The sequence below is a fragment of the Triticum urartu genome, chromosome 3 (genome assembly GCF_003073215.2).
Source record: "Triticum urartu cultivar G1812 chromosome 3, Tu2.1, whole genome shotgun sequence".
Lineage (NCBI taxonomy): Eukaryota > Viridiplantae > Streptophyta > Magnoliopsida > Poales > Poaceae > Triticum > Triticum urartu.
Window position 1 is genome coordinate 32,608,130 of NC_053024.1, and position 25,508 is coordinate 32,633,637.

Genomic DNA, 25,508 nt, shown 5'->3' on the forward strand with positions numbered 1-25,508 from the left:
CTTATAGATTTTAAGTTGGGATGGAGCAATTTATGACTTATAAGTTGGGGTGACTTATAAGTTGGGTCTGTTTGGCAAAATAAGTCATTTTTTCACTTTTCGACTTATAAGTTGGTGACTTATTTGGAACCAAACAGGCCCTTAATCTGATGACTCTACTATAGTTGCTTTTAGAATATGATTGCTTCCCTTGTGCTTGCTTATAGCGAGTAGAGCAACCATGACCAATTTGGAGGGGGTGGGGGGAGCCAAGCGACAAATAATTCCTCCACACCAACTACTGCTCGGTTCCTCTTTTCACTTTACGGAATGTTAACATTTTATGATATGGAATGTTGAAGTAGAAGCTAGACAAAAGATCATATTATGCTAGAGAATTAACTTGAAAGTTGGGAGAAACCTCATAGACAAGCATACCTGAAGACTGGAGTTTTCTTCCCCGGCATCAATGATGGTGGAACTAGGTGTGTGGAGAATGGTCGGGCACGGTCCGATCATGAAGCCGTTGTAGTCCTACATGGAGAAGGTCGAGTTTGTGCCTCATGGGCCGTTGCGTGAGTGGGGATCCTGCTGCCTTGCTATGGAGACCGTGTCACCGCAGCCAAGTCCAAGATGATGATGTGGAGCGCGATGCTGGGCTGCCGGGAGGCAATGCCAGGTGACTTTGGAGCCGGAGTAGTTGGGGCCACCCACGCGTTCGAAGTCAAGCACCTCATAGAAGGCGGGGAAGCTGCGCACGTCGCAGTCTACCATGTGATGTGGTCAAGCTGTTGCTAGATCGTAGAAGGGTGAGGAGGCAGGGAGCACCACCAGTGGGTGTAGTCTCCTTGCTTCGTCGGATCAAGACCGTCGCCCGTCGGTAGGAGAAAGAAGAAAGGATGCTCGAAGAAGGCACTAGCACATGCTCCATGTACATGAAGCAAATTAATCAAAAACAGAGGACTTCTTTGCACAGAATCATGTAACAGTGGGTACAGAACTAGTCCTCGAAATATGTGTCATTCATTTTCCATCTGACGGTCCAGATTTTCATTTTTTTATTTTTGCATCTGAAGCTCAGGTTTTATTCTAGTTGCTCCCTGTTCTACACGTATACTGCATCTTCTTCTTTTTCTTTTTCATGGAAGCCAGCCGTGCTGCTGCATCTCCATCGCCTGCCTGGCTGTGACCCTACTACCCGGTTCCTCTTTCCACTTTACAGAATGTACCAACTACGTTGGTTTTAGCTGCCCACAGCTCGAATTCTGTGACAGACAGACTAAACATTTTCTTTTGTAGTACGAAGAAGAAAATAAAATGTGCTTTCTCTGTATAAAATAATAATAAAATGCCCGAAGCATTCATTCCAGCTGCATGATGAGATGTGAGGGTCACTTCTACCTACCTAACGTGCCTTAATAAATCGGTCTAGTTGAGATGCATTATTCGATCCAATGTAGTATTTATTATTACAGCATTCTTCAACAGAATGTGTACACCTCGTTCACTCGTTGTCTAAATTTCCATATACACAATGGTTTAAAAAGATTTCCTCACATACACAAGTAGTTTTTTTAGCAGATTGTCTATACATAGACTGTTATAGTCTCGCATGTATTTTAGGACTCCATTACAAATTTGACGCAGTCTTTTTGACAGTGGAAAATTTGAACGATTTTCATGAAAAAATAGTACTAAGTTTAGTTGACAAGCACGGTAAATCCACATCAGTTTATTTATTTTTCAGAAATAATAAGAAAAGAAAAAAGATGCTATGTGGTGGGCCAAGTGTAATGTGGTGGATGCAAAATCACTGACCGGACACGCCAGGGCATTCCTCATAACTCATCTCATACATGAGGACAATATGAGAAATGTCAGACAGCCCGGGCATTCAAGGAGGCTTTAAGGGGTCTGGCTGGGTCAACTTTTTCCATTCTCTCTTTTGTCCGATCAGTGGTCTTGTGTCCGCCGGGGCAATTTGAGGAGTCTGACTGTAGATGCTCTAAGAGCATCTATATCGGATAGTCTATATTCTCATTTAGACTATGGTCCAAACCAATTCCTTCATATATTTTTTACTAAAAAGGCACTTTTATCAACTCAAAATGTAGCATTAAACTTATTTAAAACATGATAAGTAACGCCTGGTCTCTACATAACTAAGATGCACACAGCCAAACGCCAAAATCCTGACAAAAAAGACATATAGGCAACGATAGAGTCATATAGGACCGACACCATGCCTATGTTTGAAGAAGATGGTGCCTCGATCCGGAGATTTTGCTGCCACTCATGTTGGGTAAAAATCTCCCTGGCCACCCGCTTCAATTGCACACTCATCGTCTTAAATAGCGATTGATACTCCGTTTGAAAAAAATAAGATGAGATCAATTCAGTGTCCATGCTCATCTGCACCCGGTGAACAGTAAGTTCAAAAAGAAACTAAAAAAAATCTTAAACTTTTTTAGGTGGAAGATGTTCTAATGCGTGATGTTAGTGCCAAATTTTCAGCTCGTTCGGACATCTGGGAGCTCATGGCAAAAAAGACAAAATCGGTCATAACAATACGTGAACGGTAACCTTTCTTACAACCTCAAAATTTGTCTTTCTTACTGAGAGCTACTGAAATGTACAAACTCCATGTAATTTGGCACGCACTTCACGTACATAAGCATCTAGTATCACAAAAAAATAATCAGAATTCTTAATTCTTTTTATTATTTATACAAATTTACTATTCACCTCGAGTACATATGCAACCGATAGCCAAAACGCCGCGCCCGGTCTTTAATCCCCACCACCTCCACTCCTGCCTCCCGGGCTCCACGATTTTCGTCGTAGCCTCCCCGTAGCGCAGCGCGGCGGTGGCAGCACACCAGATCGAGGCCAGCAGCAATGCTACATCTACAGGGGTTTTACAGGACCTTTACAGGCTATGCTGAGGTGGGGTGTGTTGATTGGTTGTTAAGATGAAGCGGGCCTCACCCTGAAAATCAGAGGGGGGGGGGGGGGGGGGGGGGGGGGGAGAGAGATTAGTGAGGGGAGAGGGTTAGTCCGTTAACTCTTGTAAAAGCTTCCCGTACGTCTAGCATTTTTGCGAGGCCAGTGAGCGGCACACCGGATGCCGAAACTTTGCCAAATTCCTACCCTACGTATGGTTCTTTGAGGCAAGAAGTCTCTGCTTCCATGTACGTATGCTAAATAAAATAATCAGAATGTGGATTTCGCTGTCGACGCGCACCACTCAAGTCTGAAGCTCTCCCATGGCAATGTGGATGTCCATGACATTTTCTTCACCCCTTTTCTCCCTTTTTCTTCCTTGTAAATAATGTTCTGGGGTGGTTGCCACTTGCCAGCAACATTCCTGCGCTGCTCCTCTGCTAGCTTGTCCCCGACGCACAGGGGTCAACCCACTAGTGCCTCTCCCGAGCTGGCCGAGCCCCCTGGCCGACCTGCGACTGCTCCCATTTCGATCCGCCGCCAGCCCAGCCGTCGCGGCGTCGCCTCGCCGGCCCCGCTTGGCCGCCCGGAGCCACCGCCGGACCGCCCTGACGTCCGCCCATAGCCGCTGAGCCCGTCGCCTTCTTCCGAGAGAGGTACCCATCCCCTGATCCCCCATGGCTGCTCTGAATCTGACGAATCTAAATCGAAGAACTTGACTAGATTTTCGGTACGAATTCTGAATTTGTCCAGACCCAGCAGCTCCTCGCGTCCCTGACGCTCCTTGGACAGTCTGGAAGCAGAGATCTTCTCTGCCCCTTTCTCCCTTAATAAAGAAATGTTTTGAGGTGGCACGTCATTGTTCCATAGTAAAGAAGAGGAAGTCAGGGCAAGCGAAGGGAAGGGAAAGTAGCCATCCTAAGATGGGAGAGGCTGGCAGGATGAAGCTGCCGGCTGCTGCAAGACGGTGCGATCTCTGCTCATGAGATCGAGGCCCGCATCTCATCTCATCTCACACGCTGGTAAGCCAGCAGGCAGGCATCACCGATCATCTTTTCATGCTCACCCACCTGCTCGTCGATCGTGTAACTCTGTCTGTTGACCACCCAGATCTCACACCCATGTGTCCATGATCTGCCCGCAACTTCTTGAGAAGAAGAAGAAGAAGAAGGAACCTCATCGAGATCGATCATGGATGGAGATCGGAGGAGGGAGCTGGCCGCGGTCACCGGTCCAGCGCGCGCGCAGGACAGCCCGGCGCGGCGTCTCATCGCCTGGCTGCAGCTTCTCTTCAGTGAGTCATCATCGATCTCCGGCCGTTCTTGATCGGTGTCCGCCGTCGATCGAGCTCGCTCGTGACCCGTTTCGATCCTTGGTCTGTGTTTCGCAGAGGCTTTTGTTCAGAGGCATAGCTGGTTGGCAAGGTGGCAGGTGGCGGGGCGCCCGGCGCTGCTGCTCCTCTTGGCCTTCCTGGTCCAGAAGAACCTGCGCCGCTCCTACCTGTCATGGCACAAGTCGCGGCTGCAGCGGCGCGCCGCCGCCGCCGTCACCGTGCAGGCCGCGTTCCGGGCCATGGCGGCTCGCCGCGACCTCCTCCTCCGGCGGCGGACCAGAGCAGCCGTGTACATCCAGGTGACTAACATGATGCAGTCAACTGCAGTTGTTGTACTGGTGTGTGTCGCAGTTCTCTGACAATGAACATTTTGTAAAAGGCGCAATGGCGCGCGCGCAGGGCGCTGTGGAGCTACCTGGCCATGAAGAGGGCCTCGGTGATCTGCCAGTGCGCTTGGAGGCAGAGCATTGCGAGGAGGCAGCTCGGCAAGCTCAGACTGGTCATACCCTGACCCCTCTTCATCTTCCACTCCTGTCGCTTGAGTGGTTGGTTGGTCATCTGAATTTGCTGAAATGTACAGGCCAACGTCGAGAGGGAGAGGCTGGATGAGATCTGCAGGCTGCATGAGATGGTGGATGTGCTGCAGCAGGCCGTCGAGGACGCGGAGGTGAGGGTCATCGCCGAGCGAGAGGCGGCGGTCAAGGCGATAGCGGAGGCGCCTCCGGTGATCAAGGAGACTGTGGTATGGGTGGAGGATGCTGACAAGGTTAACTCGTGGAACGCCGAAGTTGACCGACTCAAGGTGATCTCTCATGCCAATGCTCCATCCAGAGATTGTACAATGTGCTATGGTTCAGTCATATGAATCTCTGATCTGTGGCTAGTTCAGATAAATGCAGAGACTAACGTGCTCTTGCTCTTTTAATTTTTTATGTGTGCTGCAGGGGTTGCTGGGAGCAGAAATGCAGGCCACCATTGACGCCAAGAAGGCCCTGGCAAAGGCTGAACTGAGAAATGAAAAACTGGCTAGGTTGCTTGGAGTTCAGGAGATTAAGAACAAAACGCTGCAAGATTCCGTCAAAAGGTTGCAATTTTTGTTTGCATATTTACCGTGCTGCACAATGCATGCTGGCTTTCTTGCGAGTTTAACGATCATGAATTCGGATATTTTGCACGGTCGTTGAGCAGGATGGAGGAGAAAGCTTCCGACCTCGAAGCGGAAAACAGAATGCTTAGACAGGCTGTTGCATCCATCCCTTCTGTCAAGTCACCATCTAGCGAAAACCACAGAGCACATGATCTTCAGGTACGCATGATCAAAAAGCATTCCATCTATAATCATGATCATCAATATTACTAAAACATGTTGTTGCATGTTGACAGGCAACTCCATTGAATGAGAAAACAACAAATGGTGCCGTTAAGCCTGTGATAGTGGACAGGAACGGCGATATTCATGACGTATGTATGGTCCTACAGTTAGGTTGATCAATATTTTTAGTGGGACGCGATGCTAATTTGACCCTGTGGGATCTCTTAACTAGGATGACAATGCTGAACTGCCTGGCTCAAATGATGCTGAAGCTGAGAAACAGCAGCAGGTAGGATTCAGGTTCCGAACTCTTGGATAAGCTTGGAACACCATCACAATTCATGTGATGCGCCTTTGCGACGTTTCTAATGCTCCTGAAAATCTAGGAGCTGCTGATCAAGTGCATATCTGAAGATCTGGGATTCTCAACCGGAAGGCCTATCGCTGCGTACCTCATCTACCGCTGTTTGGTCCACTGGAGATCATTTGAAGAGGACAGAACCACTGTTTTTGACCGCATTATTCAGAAGATAAGTGCTGCAATTGAGGTATGTGACATTTACAATGGTACACATAACTGGCACTTCTTATGGACATAAGAAATATGGAGACATGATGTTTTGTCTTCTCCTGCAAGGCGCGAGACAGCAATGAAAAATTAGCATATTGGCTATCCAATTCGTGCACACTGCTGCTGCTTCTCCAAAGGACACTGAAAACCAGTGGTTCAGCTGCTTTGGCGCGTCAGAGGCGAAGACCATCGTCCCTCAACTCACCAAAGGTAATCATGTTGCAGAACTTCTCAGCTTCATCATTAGTTTATGTTATCAATGAACTTGGAATTATGTACTCAGTATCGGGTTGAAAAATTCCAGGAAAACCAAGCTCCTGGTCATCCTGAGCGTTCAGTTTCCGATGGGCGGTTGGTCGGTGCGCTGACTGACATTTCCCAGGTTGAAGCCAAGTATCCAGCTCTTGCTTTCAAGCAACAGCTCACGGCATTGTTGGAGAAGGTCTATGGAGTGATCAGGCACGACCTCAAGAAGGAGCTGTCGTCTCTGCTTGGGCTGTGTATTCAGGTATGCACTGCACGTCTGCTAATTCTCATTAGCATTTGATGGAAGATCAAAGACTGAGTGATGAAATTAAATACCTTCTCTAGGCACCGAGAACATTCATCGTCAGCCCCAGAGGAACAGGCCCTCAAGGAACAGACATGGCCCAACAAGCCTCCATGGCACATTGGCAGAGCATTATCAAGATCCTGACGAATTCCCTCAACGTTTTAAAATCAAATTACGTACGCACCAGAGCTATATCACTGGCTACCGTTGCTATTCGAAACACGTCTCATTTCGCATTCTTCTGCGGAAACGCATTTGCAGGTGCCTCCATTCCTGATCTGCAAGTTGTTCACCCAAGTATTTTCATTCATCAATGTGCAACTATTTAACAGGTACATGCAGCATATGTACTGCTACTCTTCATTCATTCATGTATAGGCAAAACTAGTGCCATGGACAGATGAACTGAAATGATATATTTTTGGATCAATTACAGTCTCCTGCTTCGGCGTGAGTGCTGCTCTTTCAGTAATGGGGAGTATGTCAAAGCAGGCTTGGATGAGCTGGAGCATTGGTGCCATTGGCTAACGGAAGAGGTGACAACATTTCTCCCCCATTGTTTCACTAGAGATCTCACAGGAAGCAGTTGGTAATCAACCTTCATCTGTAAAACAGTATGCAGGTTCATCCTGGGATGAACTGAAGCATATTCGGCAGGCGGTCACGCTCTTAATACTCGAAGAGAAGCACAACAAGTCTCTCAAAGAGATCACCGATGATTTCTGCCCGGTAAGTCTGGACCTTAGTGATCCTTACTGTTTTCTTAACAATCATAATCATCCTTCTCATGTCATTAACTTTCTTGGATACTACGTCTCTGTCCTGCGAATAGGCACTCAGCATGCAGCAACTGTACCGGATCAGCACGATGTACTGCGACGACAAGTTCGGAACCTTGGGCATCCCATCAGATGTAGGCCACTCCCAACACACACGATCTTCGCACGAATATGCAGGTTGCATCTCTTACCATTTCCCGGAGTGGATAATAATGATCCGTTGATACCGCAGGTCGTTGCGAGCATGCGAGCCAAGATGATCGGAGGATCAAGCAGCCCATCGGTGCAAGACGACATCAACTCTTTCCTCCTGGACGATGATTTCAGGTTCCAAGCAAAGCACCAGCCTCCCCCTTCTTTTCTGTTCACTTCACTGGCCCTGTTTGGGATGCTAGAATCTGCTTTCCTCATTCGTTCCGAAAAATCGCCGTTCATCTCTTGATGCAGCATACCGTTCTCCGTGGACGACATCGCCAGGCTGATGGTGCACGTGGACATAGCAGACATGGATCTGCCGCCGCTGATCCAGGAGAAGAGTGGCTCCCCGTTCAAAGCCTGAACGGTTCTGGTGATGTACAAACATAGCGCGTGATATATACACATACATACCACAGTTTTGGCTTGGTTTTTCGGGTACATAAAAATCAGTTTCCTTTCCCTTTTCTGGCTGGTTTTTGGGTTTTTGTTTTCCTTGTCTTGGATTTTGAGTGGTTCTTGGTTGCGTTTGCGTGTGCCGACCGACTTGTACAAAAGTGAGCTGTATATGTAATGTAACTATATATGTACATCCAGGAAAACAAGGGAAGAGATTTGGGGTTTTGATGATGGTTGAGGAGGTTGATGCTTCCAAGCCAAGCATAACCCTTCTGTGCTGCATATGTATATATACAGTGGTCAGGGTATTGAAATGGTGATGCTTTTCCATCACGACCGCATTTTTTCTTCCCTCGCCGTTTGAGCATGTGTCACTTGAGGCTGACACTATCATTGCTTCCTAACCCTGACAATGTGATCGATGTCTCATCGCATAGATAGGTGGTCATGAACCCCCACAAAGAAAGGAAAAAAAAGGATGAGTGGCCATAATGATAACATGGAACAGACGTGTGACACAGAAGGGCCATCGAAAAACATCAGGGCCGGAGTGCCACGCACCCTACGTGTGGAACTTATCATTTTGGAAGATAAAAAGGTTAAGCAGGACCAGTAATCAATGCTAGGGGCTTGGATGGAAAAGAGAAGCAAACAGTAAGAAAAGGGCATAGCCGCATATAATAAGCTAAAAAAAATAGAGGATATTGATCTTATGAATTCATGGTGTTACTGCAACTGAGCTTCATCAAGTTTCTCCAAAAAAAAAAGAGCTTCATCAAGTTCATGGCGTGCTAGCTATGATGCAAATGCCTCTTCTTCTTTTTTGAGTTGTGCACTGTACATGATAAGAGCATCTACAATCGCACCTAGCAAAAGTGAGGCCCTAAATGCTGATTTTTTTTTGAAACTATGATGATTTTTATAGCAAATTCGGAAACTATACACCCTAATGGAGAAAAATCAAAAGTATCACCCCGTCGGCCTTCGGCCAACCATTGGCCAAAAAGGGCCAAAAAGTACTTTTCGGCCAACACCTGCTCTACTGTTTCAAAAAATTCATATTAAATAGGATTTTTAGTATTTTAATTTGATTCTTTTTGCATTAGATTAGAAATTTTATGAAGTTTCTATAGATATCATGTTTGAATAGATTTGAAAGTTTGAATTTAATTTTTTCATGAATTTGCTCAAATAACTAGATTGCCTATAATTTGAATTAGGAATATTTTTTAAGATGATTCTTTTTGCTACTGCTTCTTTGTGAATTTGTTTATCAGTAGTAATTAATTGGCGAATTTTATAATTATTTAAAATTAGGTTTTTATGAAAACAGTTCTGTTTTAGTGTTTGTTAGGTTTTATGCTATTTCTTTTAATTTTAATTGCTTTAAATTTTTTCTTTAGTTTTTTGACTTATTCTTTTTGTTTCTGTTTAGTTATCAGTAGCTATTTTATTTGTAGTATTTTATTGTATTTTATTTCTTTTATCCTACTAAAAAACTTGTTTTGAGCTTCATAGGAGTTTATATTTAAAAGTGCCTTGTAAATCCTGTACAACCATTGTTGTTTTATACATGACAAAAAAATACTTTCCCGCAATCTTTTTCCCTTCATTTTCTTTGCCGCCATTTTATTTCCCGCCATTCTCTCCCGCCACACTAAGGAGTGCTGCATCGACGGAGGATGACGATGATGCCTTCATGTGGAGTGTGAAACACTGTGTGAGAGAAGTCATAAGTGTGAAACACTCTCCGATGATGATGACGAAGCTGCAAACACTTATGACTTCTCTCAGACAGTGTTTCACACTCCACCAGCAGCACCGACGTAGGAGACACAGACCGTGTCAGACGATGTTATCTACGATCGCGGACACCATGAGGCTCGTTTTATAAGTTGAGAAGTGAAGATGGCGAGAAAGAAGATGGCGGGAAAGAAGATGGCAGGAGAGAATGGCGGGAAAGAAAATGAAGGGAGATAATGGCGAGAAATAAAATGGCGGGAGAAAATGAAGGGAGGGAATGACGTAAAAACCTAATTTTAAATAATCCTAAAATTCACCAATTAATTACTACTGATAAACAAAGTCACAAAGAACCAGTAGCAAAAAGAATCATCTAAAAAGAGTACTCCTAGCTCAAATTATAGGCAATCTAGTGATTTGAGAAAATTCATGAAAATTCAAATTCAAACTTACAAATCTAGTCAAACTTGATATCTACAGAAACTTCGTAAAATTCTAATCTAATGCAAAAAGAATCAAATTAAAATACTAAAAATCCTATTTGATATGAATTTTCTAAAAAGTAGAGCTGGTGTTGGCCGAAGAGGGACTCTTTGGCCAACTGTTGGCCGAAAAGTCCTTTTTTGCCAACTATTGGCCGAAAAGTCACTCTTCGGCCAACAGGAGGCCGAAAAGTCCCTTTTCGGCCAACAAGAGGCCGACGGGGTGATACTTTTGATTTTTCTCCATTAGGGTGTATAGTTTCCGAATTTGCTATAAAAATCATCATAGTTTCAAAAAAAAAATCCTAAATGCTTACGTAAACCATGCACTCTGAACCATCATGAAAGTCCTCTTCTGCCCACGAATTCAAATGAGCTCGTGATGAACAGTAAAATCTAAAAATTTGAAAGAAAAAATCTGAATTTATTTTGTGGCAACAATTGACAAATGTTTTCGGTGGTTGCAAAGTTTCGTCGTGGAAAATAAATCAACACACCAAAACGCTTTAAAAAATAGCATTTTTTAGCATCGATTTTTTTGCCACGATTTCCACCAATTCGATTCATTGATGTAATTTCGCAAGCACTCAAAACATTTGGCAAAAATTGTCACAAAAAGAATTCATATTTTCTTCTCAATATTTTGGGTTGAGCTTGAGCTAAAAAAACATCACATCCGATCGGGGATAGAGGGGCTCCCCAATAACTCTCAAGGTAATCTGCAGTAGCAGCCATGAGCAGTGCCCCCCCCCCCCCCCCCCCCCCCCCCCCAACAAAAATTTGTGCATATTTTCTTTACACTAGTGCAATGTTTGTCTATCATACTAATTTTGGCATTTGCATGTGCCGACTTGTACAAAAGTAGGTGTATATGATAACTATATATACATCCAGGAAAACAAGGAAAGAGATTTTGGGTTTTGATGGTCGTTGAGGAGCTTGATGCTTGCAAGCCAAGCATACCTTGCTGTGTTGCATATGTGTACATTGCCATGTGTGTTGTGGTCAAGGTATTGAAGTGGTAATGCTAGTTTTTCCATTACAACCGGGGTTTTTTCCTTGCCGTTTGAGCATATGTGACTTGACGCTCAGGATGGGAACGGCCGACCCAGACCTAGCCTTGGACTCGGCCCCCGTGGCCAATTTAAGAGGCCACTGGTCGACCCATACAAAGAATAGTCAGTGGCCTGATTTGCCCGATGGGTATTTCGGGTCAACCCAAATTCTTGATTTACACTACCTTGTGGACAAACGAGATGTTAAAATTAGGCACGGTTTAATGAAGACTGACTAGTGTAAGAATTAATAAGATTTCTGATACATGGTTAATAGAAAAAAATCAAGTGGTCCGCTTGTGATTTTGTACGTGCGCATCTTGCCAAAGTATAACAAGACAATTTTTTTGTTCATATACGCGAGCGTTCGTCGGAAATTATACGAGAGACTGCGTCGCAAAATTGGGTTGTGATCGATGTAGAACCTGCCAGCGCATAGATATGTGGTCAGGATCCACTCGCAAAAAACAAAAACAAAAAAGGATGAGCGATCATGATAACAGGGAACTCACAAGTACTCATTGGGTTGGCCAGAGAAGAGTTGTGGCAGTGGTGCAACAGTAATGCAGATGATGAATCGAAATTGATACGCACATGGCATTATATGCCTGATGTGCAGCCGACACAAACTCTGCATCGTGAGATAGCCTAGCATCAACCTTACAAGCAGTCTGATGGAAACGCCGGCTCAGTATCGTGTCAAAAAATGTCGACTCTATAGCAATGCTCATGAAGAATAGCGATACTTGTGTCATCTGTCATAGGACGTGCAGCTCTTAGTAATTATTAATGTGCTCCGCACAGCCACCCGAAGATAGGGAAAGATGAAAATCTATGCTGAACTGGTTTAAGAAAAGGCAAGGGGGAGTATCAGTAAAAGAACAAATAGGGAGAAAGCACAACAAATATAGCAGGACTTTTTTGAGGGAAAAGAAATCAACACAGACCAGGGGCGTATGTGAAATATCACCCAACAGGAAGTCAGGCACCGAAATTAAAAAAAAAAGGTTTAATGGGCAACTAATCAACGCCAGGGGCCTGGACAGAAAGGAGAAGAAAAGAGTGGAATGTCCCGCTCATACAAAGAAAAGGGCACAACCGCATAACCAAAAAGTTCTCAGGGGCTTATCTGTAAGGAACTCAGGAACCGGCGCGCAAAATCTCAAAAAAATTTGGACCATTTCTCGATTTGTGCGTGTCATCCTTGCGCAGGGGCCATGCTAATCTTCTCTGTATCGTTCCAATTTTATCGGATGTCCCCGAAGGGACGAGAGGGATGAAAGAGCTGCGCTTATAAACCGGTATGAAGCTCTGTCGCTAGGCGATGTGGTACTAATCTGGAGTTCGCTGCTGTCTCCCTCTCCCGCGAGCCGCAGGAACCGCGCTGTGGCACAAATGGGCCAGTGGGCCGCGACTTGCGTGCAGGGTGGTTCTTCCTCTGACGGCCCAACTTGGAAGCGAACTGGCTTATACATATCACACCAGACCCAGTTCTCAAAAAAACAAATCAGACCAGGCCCTATGCTAGTAGTGGCAGGTTACGCTCAAAGAAAAAAAAAGTAGTGGCAGGTTTCTCAACCAAAAAAAAAAAAGCACATTACTGCAGCCGCAAATAGAATGTCGCTTGCATTATGAATTCATGATATTACTTCTATTGGGCTTCCAATGAACTGCTAGTGGTGATACAAATGCCTCTTCTTAATTAACTGTGCACTACCTCCATTAGTATTTGAATTTTGTGCAAAAATCACATGATGAATTTCTACGCAACAAATGCATGCAATCGTGCGTTCTAGAAATTCTAGACCTCTGGTTGAGGCTCTCTCCCTTTGACAAGTTAAATGTATATCGAAGGACAGGCATGGGCAGTCCCGGTGGACTGAGGACAAATGTGATGAATTGCAGCAAGGGATAGAAGGGTTCCCCAATAACTCAAGGTAAGACGAGGAGGAGGAGGAGGAGGAAGAAGAAGCAGCAGCAGCCATGGGTTCCAGATTGCCGGTTGGAACAGTGATATTTGCCGTGTTTGTTGGCTGGGTACTGACTGCGGTTGATATCTCTTTTGAACGTTTTAGAGTCTTGTCAGCAAACATTATGGCAAACAAAATCATACTCTAGCTGCATGTAGAAGGTTCTGGAACAAGGGTCGACTGACGGATGATTTTGGCTGTGAATCAGTCGAGTTTTGGCTGAAGGTTCTGGAACGTGACGCTGCAGGTACATCATTGTGTATGAATCCTGTTTGCTCTAACACCTGAAGGTGGACAAGTGATGGCACTTTTTTTTTTTGAAGGAACACAATGCATTCCATTACATAACAGGGCTGGGCAATCGCCAGCAACAGCATCTTCTACAAAGTTTGGAACATGTCCAAGCCAGATCTCACACAAACTAGCTCCCAGGTTAGCACCATACGCAGCTAACATGTGTGCAACTCCATTACAAGTCCTAGGACAAGATACCACAGATACATCAGCAAAACCTACACGTAGTTGTACTTTAATATCTTTGAAAATAGCCCCTAATGCTGAAAAATCAAAATCTTCAGTAGTTGTTGCATTCTTGAGCTGCACACAATCTGTTTCGGCAAATCAGTCAAGTTACGATTGATGAGATTAATATGTATACCCCATCATTATGTTCTTTCTATCTTTGTAGCACTTTTATTTTAGTCTGAACTGACGAACAGACATATACCATGTTACAGCTGCAAGTTGACTGTCAAATGTTACCTCTTTATACAACTGCAGCCACATTTGCTGCTTCCACGAAAACATAATGCCGCAGTTGAAATTACACAGAATCCATTAAACCTTTGGAGTTTTCTCCTTGCAAATGGCATTACATTGCATGACGAATCAGAGCATAACACTCACAGGAAAACAGATTCAATTGTTTGCTCTTTAATTAGCCTATATGGTACGACATAACCTCAGGTAAAGCTTGCTTTATCCTACCAACACCTACAAAACTGCCTAGGGCGGCAAAAAAAAGGCAACGCAACTGCTTTGCGACCTTAGTTCTCATCATCCCCATCAATGCTGGAGAGCATGCTTTTCAATACCTCATAGGTCATGAAGGCGATTCCAACGCTAGGAACAACCTTCAGGTACTCCGGGACTATGCCTCGGTAGAAGCCACGAGGACCTTCCTTTTGAAGGATTTGGCGGATGGTTCCAGTTATGCTTGATTTTTCGATTTGTGATGCCCCAGCCGCCCCATGTAGTTGCATACGTCGCTTTACAAGATCAAGAGGAAATGTAGCTGCAATATTGAATGTACCATTTACCAACAGAGATTGGAAATACATGATTTGAGTCATGTAAGATATAGAACAATTAAGGTGATTAGGTATCAAAGGCCACTTACCTGTTGACGCTGCAATACCAGATAGACTCCCAGAAAACAAGCTCACAACGGCATTGGAATCATTCGGCCTGATGCATATAAGCCCACAGCCATCAGATCGAATCCGACATAATAGAAATGGAAGCCAAGGGAATATTCAGCAAAGCTAAATAATGATGTTCACCTTTCCATTTGCCAATGAGACCTCAAGGATTCATATACATAAAAGCTGATTGCTATACCCGGTCCAACTCCCTGTAACTCGTAAAAGTTACTGGCAAGTCAACTCAAAAACCATTCTCAGTAGAAGCATGTGGCTTACCAATAACGTGGCCCCAAGGCCTTTATACAATCCTCTCCCACTCTCTTCTCTACAAATTGTGGACAACGTATGAAAGATGCCCTTGTAATACCTGGTGGTTTTCTGCAGAAAATTAGACAGGGCAAAGTTAGCTTACCAAATGATGTTCCGTTGGTCTGTAAAGCTGCATTGCATGAAAGTTGAACCTAAGGATGTTGTAAGTTCTAACTGGAAGTTAGATTGGTTGATTGGTTCAGTGTTATTCAGAAAAAGAAGACAAACATCATTGGTTAAGTTGAATATAAGGCCCAAGGCCTTTATACAATACTCTGCCACTCTCTTCTCTACAAATTGCAGACATTGTATGAAAGATGCCCTTGTAATACCTAGTGGTTTCTGCGGAAAATTAGGAAGGACAAAAAAGGACAGACCCAGTGCTAGAAGCTCCCACACCAGGTGGGGTCTGGGGAAGGATTATACGAGGCAAGCCTTACACCTGCACAGTGCAATGCAGAGAGGCCGCGTCGAACCCAGGACCTCTTGGCACAAGTGGGGAATACTTCACCACTGCGCCAGGCCTGTCCTTCTGGAAATTAGAAAGCACAAAACAAATTAATTACTTAGCTTGCTAAATCATGTTCCTTTGGTCTATAAAGCTGCATTGCGTGAAAGTTGAATCTAAGGATGTCCTAAGTTCTACTCCCTCCGTTCCAAAATAGATGACTCAACTTTATACTATTTTGGAACAGAGGGAGTAACTGGAAGTTAGATTGGTTAAGTATTATTCACAAAAAGAAGAAAAATATACCTGTGTTGCCAAACGAGTTCGAACAACATCCAACGGGTAAGTTACAGATGCAGCTGTCACTCCCGCTAGACCACCACCAAGTAAACGTACGACACTAACATAATTTGGGTCATCCAGGCCAGGCACCATTCCGAGAAGCTGCAATCGTTATTCAAAACTCATCAAACTATAACAAAAAGCATAAAGTCATGAACAATCTTACAAGTTAACATACTGAAACTTAGTGCTGACCTTTTTGTATCGCTCATAAGAATAGAAGCTCATGGCGGAATAAGGTAATCGATGTACAATGGTGACAAGATTGCCTTTCCAAAATGCCCCAAATCCTTCTTCTCGAACAATCCGCGAAGCCTCGTGCCATATACTACACTTCCTTAGAGCTGCAGCATCTGAATGCATACCTGCCACCTGTCGGATCAGTATGTCACAAGCTCGTATAACAAACTTTATCATCAACATATGGGTCATGTCTTGTGTGACACAAAAAATTATATCACTGGGTTCGCATTCAGGAACCATTTCAAGAGATTGCGATTTTGTAGATATGATATGAACAGCATAAAGTACAACAAATTCACAGCCAAAGGTTGAACTTCAGACAGTGATTGGACACTATATGTGCAGTGTTGTAAATTACAACAACAATAATAGTTCATGACTGTCGACCAGGGATGTACAGTTTCGACCAATCAGTTAAAAGGAGGGAAGAATCTATAAATCGCACTCAGGGAACTAAGTTGAGATTATCAGCATCCAATTCCTTTCAAGAGCCTACATGTGAAGCCAGAAGCCTCTTCACGCTCACATATAACCACATTAATTGCTACCCCCATGCCTTTTTAGCTCCCAATTCCTTATCAGAGGTCAGGGCACATTTAAAGGGGATTCCTTTTAAGGTCAAATCATGTCCTGGACAAAGAATCTCGCAAAATCAAAAGGATTGCTTTAATTAGTCCTCGCCGGTGCATCGTATGCTCTAAAATCCCGCCTCGGGCCACAAATTCGCAGGCGCGGAAGCAAGATACTACCCTCCCCTGTCCCCTCCGAGCTCCCAATCCGTCCGTGCACACGAGAAGGCCGGAGCCAAAAGAGGGGGCCGGGAGGAATTGTACCTGGAAGAGGATGGTGAGGCGGGCGAGGGGCGCGGTGCAGGTCTTGCTGACGACGCCGGCGAAGCCCCCGGCGGCGAGGTGCGCGGCGGTGCCGATGTGGCGCTGCTGCTGCTCCTGGCGGGGGGAGGCCGAGACGGCGCCGCGGCCGTCGAGGGCCACGCCGCCCACCCGCGCCTCGGTCTGCATCGGCGGGCGGGGAGGGGAGGGTGGGACGGCGGGTGGGGATTGCGGCTAGGGTTGGGTCGCTCGCGGGGGGCGGTGCGGTGTGGATGGCGGACGGACGCGTGCGTGCGTGCTTGCGTCCGCGCCCGGAGTTCGAAAGCGGCGACGCTGCGTGCGTGCTGCGTAGCCCGTTCCGCCTCCTCACGTTTATTGTTTTTTTAGTACTCCAGCTAGGCGCTGGCCATAGTTTTTCCTTGCGAGATTTTCTTTCGTTTCTTGGGGCCGGGGCCAGGGCTCTTTCTTTTCCTTGTATTTTGGTCTCCGGTTTTTTTTAACAGGTACAGATGCAAGCGTTTATAGACATCTTGTAGTCGATAGAAATGTCTCCTCTGTGCATTATCAAAAATTCTGAAATAAATTTAAAATAAATACGAGCATCAGAACTTAAATTTTGATGGGCTGAGAATACCACTGTCCTCTTAATCATCAAACTACGTTGTTGATTCACGCCTTCGGGTATTTTTTGACCTTGCCTGTTGCCCTCATGTATCTTTCCTACTTATTTATGGTGGTGAGTTATATGGGACCACGCAAAAAAATAAATATTTTTTTACCCACATGTGGGACTAGTAGTAGACATAAATTAATAAAGGTTACTTTTACAAGGTGTGAAACATCCCAGATAAACAAATCGCTGCCCGAATGTGAGAACGACAAATTATAAATGCAAGTTTGCAGTTTTAACTCAAAATTATGATATTGATTTTAGTATTTTTACTGAACCAATTCTTCAAGTGATATGTTATAGCAATGAGGGCAAATAAATTGCAATTTCAACACGGAGATAGATGTTGTCCTCCTACCTAATCCATGATAGTGTGCATTCAATGTACTCATACCATCCAAAAGAACTTACTGATGCACATTCTAATACATTTCAAATTCAAAATATTATCTCACTATAAATCTTGCAATGGACCTATTATGATCGCTCAAGACTCTTGAGTGACAGCAACATGATCTTTCATTATATATTTTCGCTCTCTTTTCAAACGTGAACAATGCAACGACTGCAAAATACCATCATCTTTTGATGATCTCCTAAACCGGTGATAACTCCTCAGCTTTTTTGGCTCATAGCAACACAGAGAACAAGACCACAAGAAAACAATTTACAAGAACTACTTTAAGGCAGCAACATCTGGACAAACAAGCTTTAAAGCTTCCAGAAAAGTGTGCACATACATTATGCTATTAAAAAGGAATGAAGATAGGGAAAGGTTTGCTTCAACAATCGATCTCACTGGTTTTATCCAGCGCCTCTCACAGATGACACGTGGTTGTGGCCCACACACGTTGTAGACCAGTCACACTTTCCAGACTATCCTTATCCACACGATATGGTTTTTGCAACAAGGTATCTGTTGCAAAGAAGGTTTGCAACAAGACTCTTGTTTTGCTAAGACAACGACTGCGGTTCAACATCTTATTTCATTACAAAAAAATTTGCAAAATTATTCATGTTGCAAAAGTTTTCCGCAACATCAACTATATTGCCAAAAGGTGAAAGCGAAAAAATTATTCTGCAACACATCCTTTGTTGCAAAGGGTTTTGCAACACTAGCCGTTGCCGAGTGGATGGACCTTTATAAAGATCCTCCGACCGACACGCAACACGCCCCATATAGATTGTCCTTATAAAGAGAAAATAATCTTAGCATATAAAACCCCAATGTTTTTTGCAAATACTCAAATGCTTGATGACCGCCTTCCCAACGCCGTAGAGGGGATGATCTCCTCCTTTTTGCTGAACTCTATTTATGTTTGTTTTGCTAAAAAACAATCTAAAATATTATTATTATTCTTGGTTCTTACCAAAAATCTTAGGGACTTTTTGCAATTTCTACGCTAGACACTTCATATTCCCTACGTCCACAAATATAAGATACTTTGAATATTTCAATATAGATTACATATGGTCATACATGGGTGAACAAACACAATAGATGTGTCTATATACATCTCATTTAGAAAAAAATGGAACATCTTATTTGTGAACGGAGGAAGTACTTTGGTAAAATGAAATATTGTAAAACTGAAAATATTGATGGCTTGTTTTCTAGTAAAGGAAGGGCCCCAAAGGACCCATAATGACGCATTAGATATAACGTGTCGAAATGTTTTTACACAAGAATCCAATAGAGAGAGAAAATTATAACTCGGGTCCTAGCATTTTACATCAGAGACCCATATTTCAATTGGACGTGTCCGTTAAGGACTAACATACTACCCCGCCTCATGCTTGGTTTGAGCAGTTCAGCTTTGTGATTCAAGCTGTTGGTTTCTCGTGAGCATGACCCTGCACTTTTCACTCATACATCTGGCCGCGGTTGTACCTTGCTTCTTCTCTATATTGATGATATGTCGATCGAGATGATCAGAAGTACATTGCTTTTGTTAAGAAAAAGTTGAGTGAACAATTCAAGATGTCAGATTGATTTTTTATCTCAGTTATTTTCTAGGAATTAAGGTTGATCAAACTATTGAATGGTTACTATCTCTCCCAGCATCGCTATACTCAGAATTTGACCCATTGTTTCCTTTCCAAACTAGTTATTTGTTTCTGGCCGAGAAAGCAATGACTAAGGGAAGTACAACCATAACATAAATTCGACTTTGATCGAAATGTTTTTCCCTTCGCATCCTGAAGCTGATCATAGAAATGGTCTGGTAAAATGATCTTACCTTCCTTTTGCACATTAACTAGTATTTTATGAGAGACGACGAAGATCTAAAAGAGAGAAATAAACGAGAAAACAAATAACATGGGGATTTTATTGGATCTCGAAATCCTCTCTTTCCCGAAGTATTTTTTTGATGAATAATCAAGGACCCATATCACCTTGCGATTCGGCCTTATCAAAAGCTTCAACATACACCAAGTTCACCGTTGTCGGGGGATGACACCTTTGAATGATGAACTCGATGGGATCTCCTATTTTGGAGTGCTGCTATTCCGCGACCTGTGCAGGGGGAAACGAGCAAATGCGCACCCACCCACACACTTTGGGCCTGCCCATTGAGGAGGCCAATGCCTCTTTCTTTTTCATTACATTTATTGTTTTAAGTTTCCTCCCTTTTTATTTACTTAAAAAAACATTCAGGCTTTCAAAATAGTTCTGATTTTTTAAAATGTTCAAAAACTAGAATATTTGCAAATTCTGGATTTTAGTTTTCCATTTCTGAAAAACAAAATGTTCATGCATTAAAAAATGTTTGTAATTTTGGAAACATTTTCAAAAAATGCTCATGAATTCAATAACAATGTTCATGTCTCGCAAAAAAAATGTTCATGAATACTACAAATATGTTCATGGATTTTAAAAACCTGCAAATTTAAGAAATCTTTAATAAAATTAAAATAATGTTCACGACTTTCAAAAAATGCTCATGAATTCAGAAAATGTTTGTGAAGTCCAAAAAATATTAAATCTGTTTTTTAAAAAATCACGAGCTTGAAAATGTTCCCGAATTTAAAAAATATGTTCCTGACTTATAAAATGCTCATGAATTTTGAAAAATGTTCATGTATTTCATAAGATGTTCATGTGTTTGAAAAATATACACAACTTTTCAAAAATGTTCATGGATTAGAAAAAGGTTCACTGATTTAAAAAATTGTTACCAAATTTTAGAAATGTTCATAAATTTTAAATTTTCTTTACAATTTTGAAAGTTGATCTCGATTTCAAATAAGCTTTTGAAATTTTTAACAAGTTTATAATTTTTAAAAAAATTGTGATATTCAGAGAAAGAAAATGATAAATAAAAAATAGCAAATAAAAAGAAAAAGGAAACCAAAGAAAGAGAAAAAGATGAAAGAAGACAGACAGAAAAAACCAGAAATAGACTAAACGGGCGGGGGGTGCAAGTTCAGTCGCTCTCCCCTATTTTGCACGTTTGACTCGCACACGGAATAGGACCCGCCCCTATTTTGCGCGTTGGCCGACACAAGACGGCCAAACGTGCGCGCATTTGGGCCGGTCCATGTACGGAGCAGGGTGCCCCTGTTTTTCATTTTTCGTTTGTTTGTTTTTTCTTTTCCTTTTTATTATTTAATTTTGAAAATGTGCTTTATCTTTATATCTATTTTTATTGTAGAGAGCTAATGTTATTTGTGGATGAAATTTTGCAACAACGTCAAACATTTGATCGTGTTTCATGCCGCAAAATTTCAGATGTTTTGGATCACATTTGATATTGTTTTCGGGGCTTTGTAAAGGCGGGTGTAGTACACCCGAGAGTAGAAAATGCGCTCTTGTTTCAGAGCTGTGCTTTGTAACAACTGCCCAAACTTCAGAACTACTGATCAAAGTACAACAACTAGCACAAAATATTGCCACCTATGTTGTCCACCCAAGATCCCCTAAAAAAAAGTTGTCCACACAAGCTATAGATTACAACGGTGGCCTGAACTTGGACGTGAATCCTGGAGACTGGACTGCTGACAGATTGGCAGGTAGAGGCTGGCCTCCATGTAATAACTCTGGTGATCTAAAAAAAATAATCCTCGAGGCAGTGCAACAATTAGGGCAGGACCAAGACCAATGGCCTGTTAAACGCGGGTTGGGCCGACCTTTGGACTAATAAAAAGAACAACACGTTTGGGGTTAGGCCAATTAGCACTGCAGGCTTGTTTCAGTTCGAGGCATCCATTCTGTGCAAGAGAAATTTCTGCGAAATGATCTTTGCAGGGTAACAGGGATTAGCAGTTTTGGTCATTTCTGAAAATGCAAACATCCTTGGAGATACGGACAATTAATGCACTTCTAAACTATATATCTGAACTTGTCTCTTGCAGATGGCCATAAGTGGATGGAGTAGGAGAGGTGTCATAAACGGGCTTTAGTCAAAGAATTTGATACTGTGAGATGTCATGTGTGCAACATCATGTTCATCATAGCATCATATATATCTTGCAAACAAGTCATTTCACCTGTATTCTACAGCATTTGTCGCGAGTCTGTCGGACGATCGTTACAGCCAACTAACCATGTTCATCTTGTGCTACTGGTCCATGGTCCGGAGACCAGAAAACCACAATACTAGATCGGCGGGTTAGTGCAGTCCATGCAGATATATACCTCATTGCATGTTTCTGTCTGGCCCATTCCGTAAACCGAATTTCCATTCGACGCTTGGTGCCTGCCGCTTCGGGAGCTGCGAAGGCAGAGCGCCCGCAGTTTCACATGTGTGGTTTGCAGCAAACCGCCCAGACTTCAGAGCTGCTTGTCCAAGTAGAGCAAGTAGCACCATGATTAACAGTAATTGAGCTGTTGCAGGCAATAATTTACATGGATGGCCTGAACTTGGACTAAGCCTGAAGAAAGCACAGCAAGTGGTCACAGGATAAGCGTTTCTTACGCAGCCTCCAATGGCGGGTTAAACGGGGTCTCACCGGCCTTTGGACTAGTAAAAGAACAACGGAGCCAATTTGCACTAAACTAAAGTGGTTCCACGGTTAAACAAAGCATGTCATTAAGCTTGTTTCAGGTTGAGTCAAGGCTATTCAGTGCATTTTTGAAAATAATACTGCACGTACCTTGAAGCTTCTCATTTCTGTGGTCCAGTTCTGCTCGGTTTACCCAAAATGTAAAGTTGGATATATTTCCTCGACAGACTGATTTATATTATGCTCCTACAATGCCAGTAGTCCCATGAGCAAGGAGTTTTCTTTAGGGGATCCCATCAGCAAAGAGCTGTGTCACTGAAAAAAGGAAAAAATCCAAAATAAACCTTGAACTTGTAGACAAAAGCTAAATCAAACCCTGAAATTTGAATCCCGGAAATTGACACTCTGAACTTGCAATCCCAGTCTATTTTAGACCCTAGACCTGTTTGGCACACCGGGAATAAAACAATCCCGGCCGGGATGACCAGCTACTCTAACGGACCAGAATTTGGGCCGGCCCACTATAACACAACAAGAATTCATGAAGTTTAAAAAATGTTCGCACATTTCTAAATTTTTTCAGAAGTTAAAACAATGTTCCTGTTTTATATTTTTGGCAAGAATTCAATTCACTTTGTGTTTTCTGAAAAATATTTGGAATTCTGAAATTTTGTTCGCATTTTAAAAAACTGTTCGCTATTTAAGAAAATCACATTTGTCAAAAAATGTTCAGAATTACAACAGCTTTTCACATGCTATGAATTTTCTTTCGGATTTTCAGAATTGTGTCGCATTTTTTGAATATATTTTTTGGAATTTCATAAATTATCTCGTAAATAATGTTTTTGAAAAATGTCTCGGATTGTTGGCTGCGGACTCGACTGGGCCAGCCCACCAGACATAAAGTGAGTGTTTTTTTCTTATCACGCGCCATAAAACTTCGTCCTTTCTTTTTCTTAACGTGCGACGTAATAAATCCGAAAGAGAAAAACATGCTGTGGAGTCGAACTTTGGACCTGGCAGGGTTGACCTGATTTCGCTAGCCACTACAGCAGGCGACTATGACTTACGTAATAAGAGGCCGGAAATATTTAATTAGAAACCAAAGTGTCAAACTTTGAAAACTTTTTTAGGGGCAAACAAGTATTGAACACATATTTATTTCTGAAATCTTCGAACGTTATAAAGTGCGTTTTTGAAAAATTTGAATACTTTTAAAAAACCAACAACTTTCAAAAAGAGAACACATTTTGAAACATAAACATTTTCTTAAACCTGAACAAAATTTTAAAGTGCAAACACTTTTTGAAACATATTTTTTTTCTGAAACCTGAACAAAATTTTAAGGTGCGGACACTTTTTTTACAATGTAAAAAAATGTTTACGTGTTGTAAAAAAAATGTATCATAACCTTAACAGAATATACGTGACATGTGTTTTGAAAGAAGTGCATGCAAATTTTAAAATGTTGAACCATGTAAAAGAGTGTTCGTGTAGTTTTATAAAATGTTTATTGTCAATAAGAAAATGTAAAACAGGTATTTGGAAAAATATTACCATGTACTCAAAAAAGTTTTGAAAACATTTAATTTAGAAATCTCCATAATGTATTTGAAAATATCAAAATTTTATCAAATATTTGATGTGTGCGTTAAAAATGTATATTGGGTACTGAGAAAAATTACACATGTGTAAAAATGAAAAAAAGGAAAGAAAATGTAAAAGAAAAACACTAAGAAAAAACAAATTAGTGCGTGCGCATGAGCGACTGCGCTACTAGGCCGGCCCAATTCAGCAAATACCGGGGAAGTCCTCTCAAGGTTTAAAATAGACCGGGATTAGAGAGTTTGGGGTGCCGATTTCAGGGATTGAGAGTTCGGGGTTTGATTTAGCTTTCGCCTATAAACAGGGCCGGCCCTAAGCCATGGCGAGGAGTGCAGCCGCCTAGGGCCCAGCATGTCCAGGGGCCCACCCTCTCTGTGCACATGTATTGATACATTTGAAGGGAAAAAACTGAGGAAGGTAGCACTCGCAACCCATTAAGGATGGTGGAGCCAGCCATGAGATTAAATCCTAATTGCTTCGTTTTGTGTGAGACAGCGCCGCCGGTTCGTTCTTCTTCCCGTCCAATCTTCTTCCTCTCCCAAATAATTGCACCAAGTCCCCAGGGGGCCGGGACCCAAGCGACGCTCATGAATGGATTTTTAGCTGTATCATCTCCTTAATTTCTTTGCCAGTGAGTTTTGTACTACTAGTAGATAGGTTCTTTCGTAAGTACCCAAGGCGACAAGGCCCTGGTGGTGACCTCCTTGGCACCGGCGACGAGCTGAAGATGAACCACATTTGGCTTGCCGCTAAGGCGTTGACACTAGCACCGGTCCATAGCTAAATTGTTCATCCTATGGATTGTCTGTCTTTTCTTGCTTATTGCGAATTATATGACGATTCTCTTGCATGAAATTCTCACACAAGTAATTGTTTCATGTTAAAGATGATCGACCATCACCACATTACCACATGACGATTAGATGTTGCTGGGGTTTATCTTGTGACATTTCTCTACTGTTCTTGTAGGGAAGGTGTTTGTGTTTTTGTTCAAATTTCAAATTGCCACTTCTAGATAGATCATAAAATATTTGTTTAAAGTTACTGTTGTGTCATATGGATAGTTTGAACGAACTTGCGGCTGCGATGTGCAGCAGCGAACATGGAGACGTAAGGTGTGACCGTAAGGCCCATTGTACCATGTTCGCACTAGGGCCTCCGAGATGCTAAGGCCGGCCCTGCCTATAAATTCAAGATTTGTTCGCGCTATAGCGCCGCTAATAGCATGCTATAGCGGGTAGAGAATTGTCTCACTAAATTGATCAGTGTACAATGTCTCGCTAATAGCACATTTTCAGGGGCGCCCCTATTTTGTATAGCGCGCTATTTTCTTCATACACAGTCGCTCAGCGTGTCTCCAACTTGTGCAAAAGATA

General features: G+C 42.8%; 2 protein-coding genes and 1 non-coding gene across 5 annotated transcripts; 1 reads left to right on the plus strand and 2 right to left on the minus strand.

Annotated features, from left to right (window-relative positions):
- The first annotated feature begins 3,319 nt into the window (after positions 1-3,319).
- On the plus strand, positions 3,320-8,397 carry LOC125542556 (myosin-17-like). 2 transcript variants are annotated; one of them, XM_048705634.1, is made up of 20 exons: positions 3,320-3,578; positions 3,676-3,944; positions 4,033-4,216; positions 4,313-4,554; positions 4,635-4,754; positions 4,836-5,057; positions 5,200-5,339; positions 5,444-5,561; positions 5,639-5,716; positions 5,800-5,856; positions 5,954-6,115; positions 6,205-6,348; positions 6,443-6,646; positions 6,730-6,867; positions 6,953-7,023; positions 7,128-7,227; positions 7,307-7,420; positions 7,524-7,604; positions 7,703-7,797; positions 7,918-8,397. In XM_048705634.1, the coding sequence occupies exons 3-20, from the start codon at positions 4,114-4,116 to the stop codon at positions 8,027-8,029; spliced, it is 2,301 nt and encodes a 766-aa protein (XP_048561591.1). In that variant the 5' UTR covers positions 3,320-3,578; positions 3,676-3,944; positions 4,033-4,113; the 3' UTR covers positions 8,030-8,397. The 2 variants fall into 2 exon arrangements, with proteins under 2 accessions (XP_048561591.1, XP_048561592.1); XM_048705635.1 differs by having other exon boundaries at positions 3,321-3,578; positions 3,793-3,944.
- Positions 8,398-12,510: 4,113 nt separating this feature from the next.
- LOC125549808 lies at positions 12,511-12,613 on the minus strand. The gene has a single exon (XR_007301520.1). It is a non-coding gene; the product is annotated as a U6 spliceosomal RNA (small nuclear RNA).
- Positions 12,614-14,058: 1,445 nt separating this feature from the next.
- On the minus strand, positions 14,059-17,272 carry LOC125542557 (mitochondrial substrate carrier family protein B-like). 2 transcript variants are annotated; one of them, XM_048705637.1, is made up of 7 exons: positions 16,914-17,272; positions 16,033-16,202; positions 15,802-15,939; positions 15,015-15,116; positions 14,877-14,947; positions 14,714-14,781; positions 14,059-14,608 (listed from the first exon to the last, which is right to left on the minus strand). In XM_048705637.1, the coding sequence occupies exons 2-7, from the start codon at positions 16,198-16,200 to the stop codon at positions 14,361-14,363; spliced, it is 795 nt and encodes a 264-aa protein (XP_048561594.1). In that variant the 5' UTR covers positions 16,201-16,202; positions 16,914-17,272; the 3' UTR covers positions 14,059-14,360. The 2 variants fall into 2 exon arrangements, with proteins under 2 accessions (XP_048561594.1, XP_048561593.1); XM_048705636.1 differs by having other exon boundaries at positions 16,033-16,209; positions 16,914-17,247.
- Positions 17,273-25,508: the final 8,236 nt, after the last annotated feature.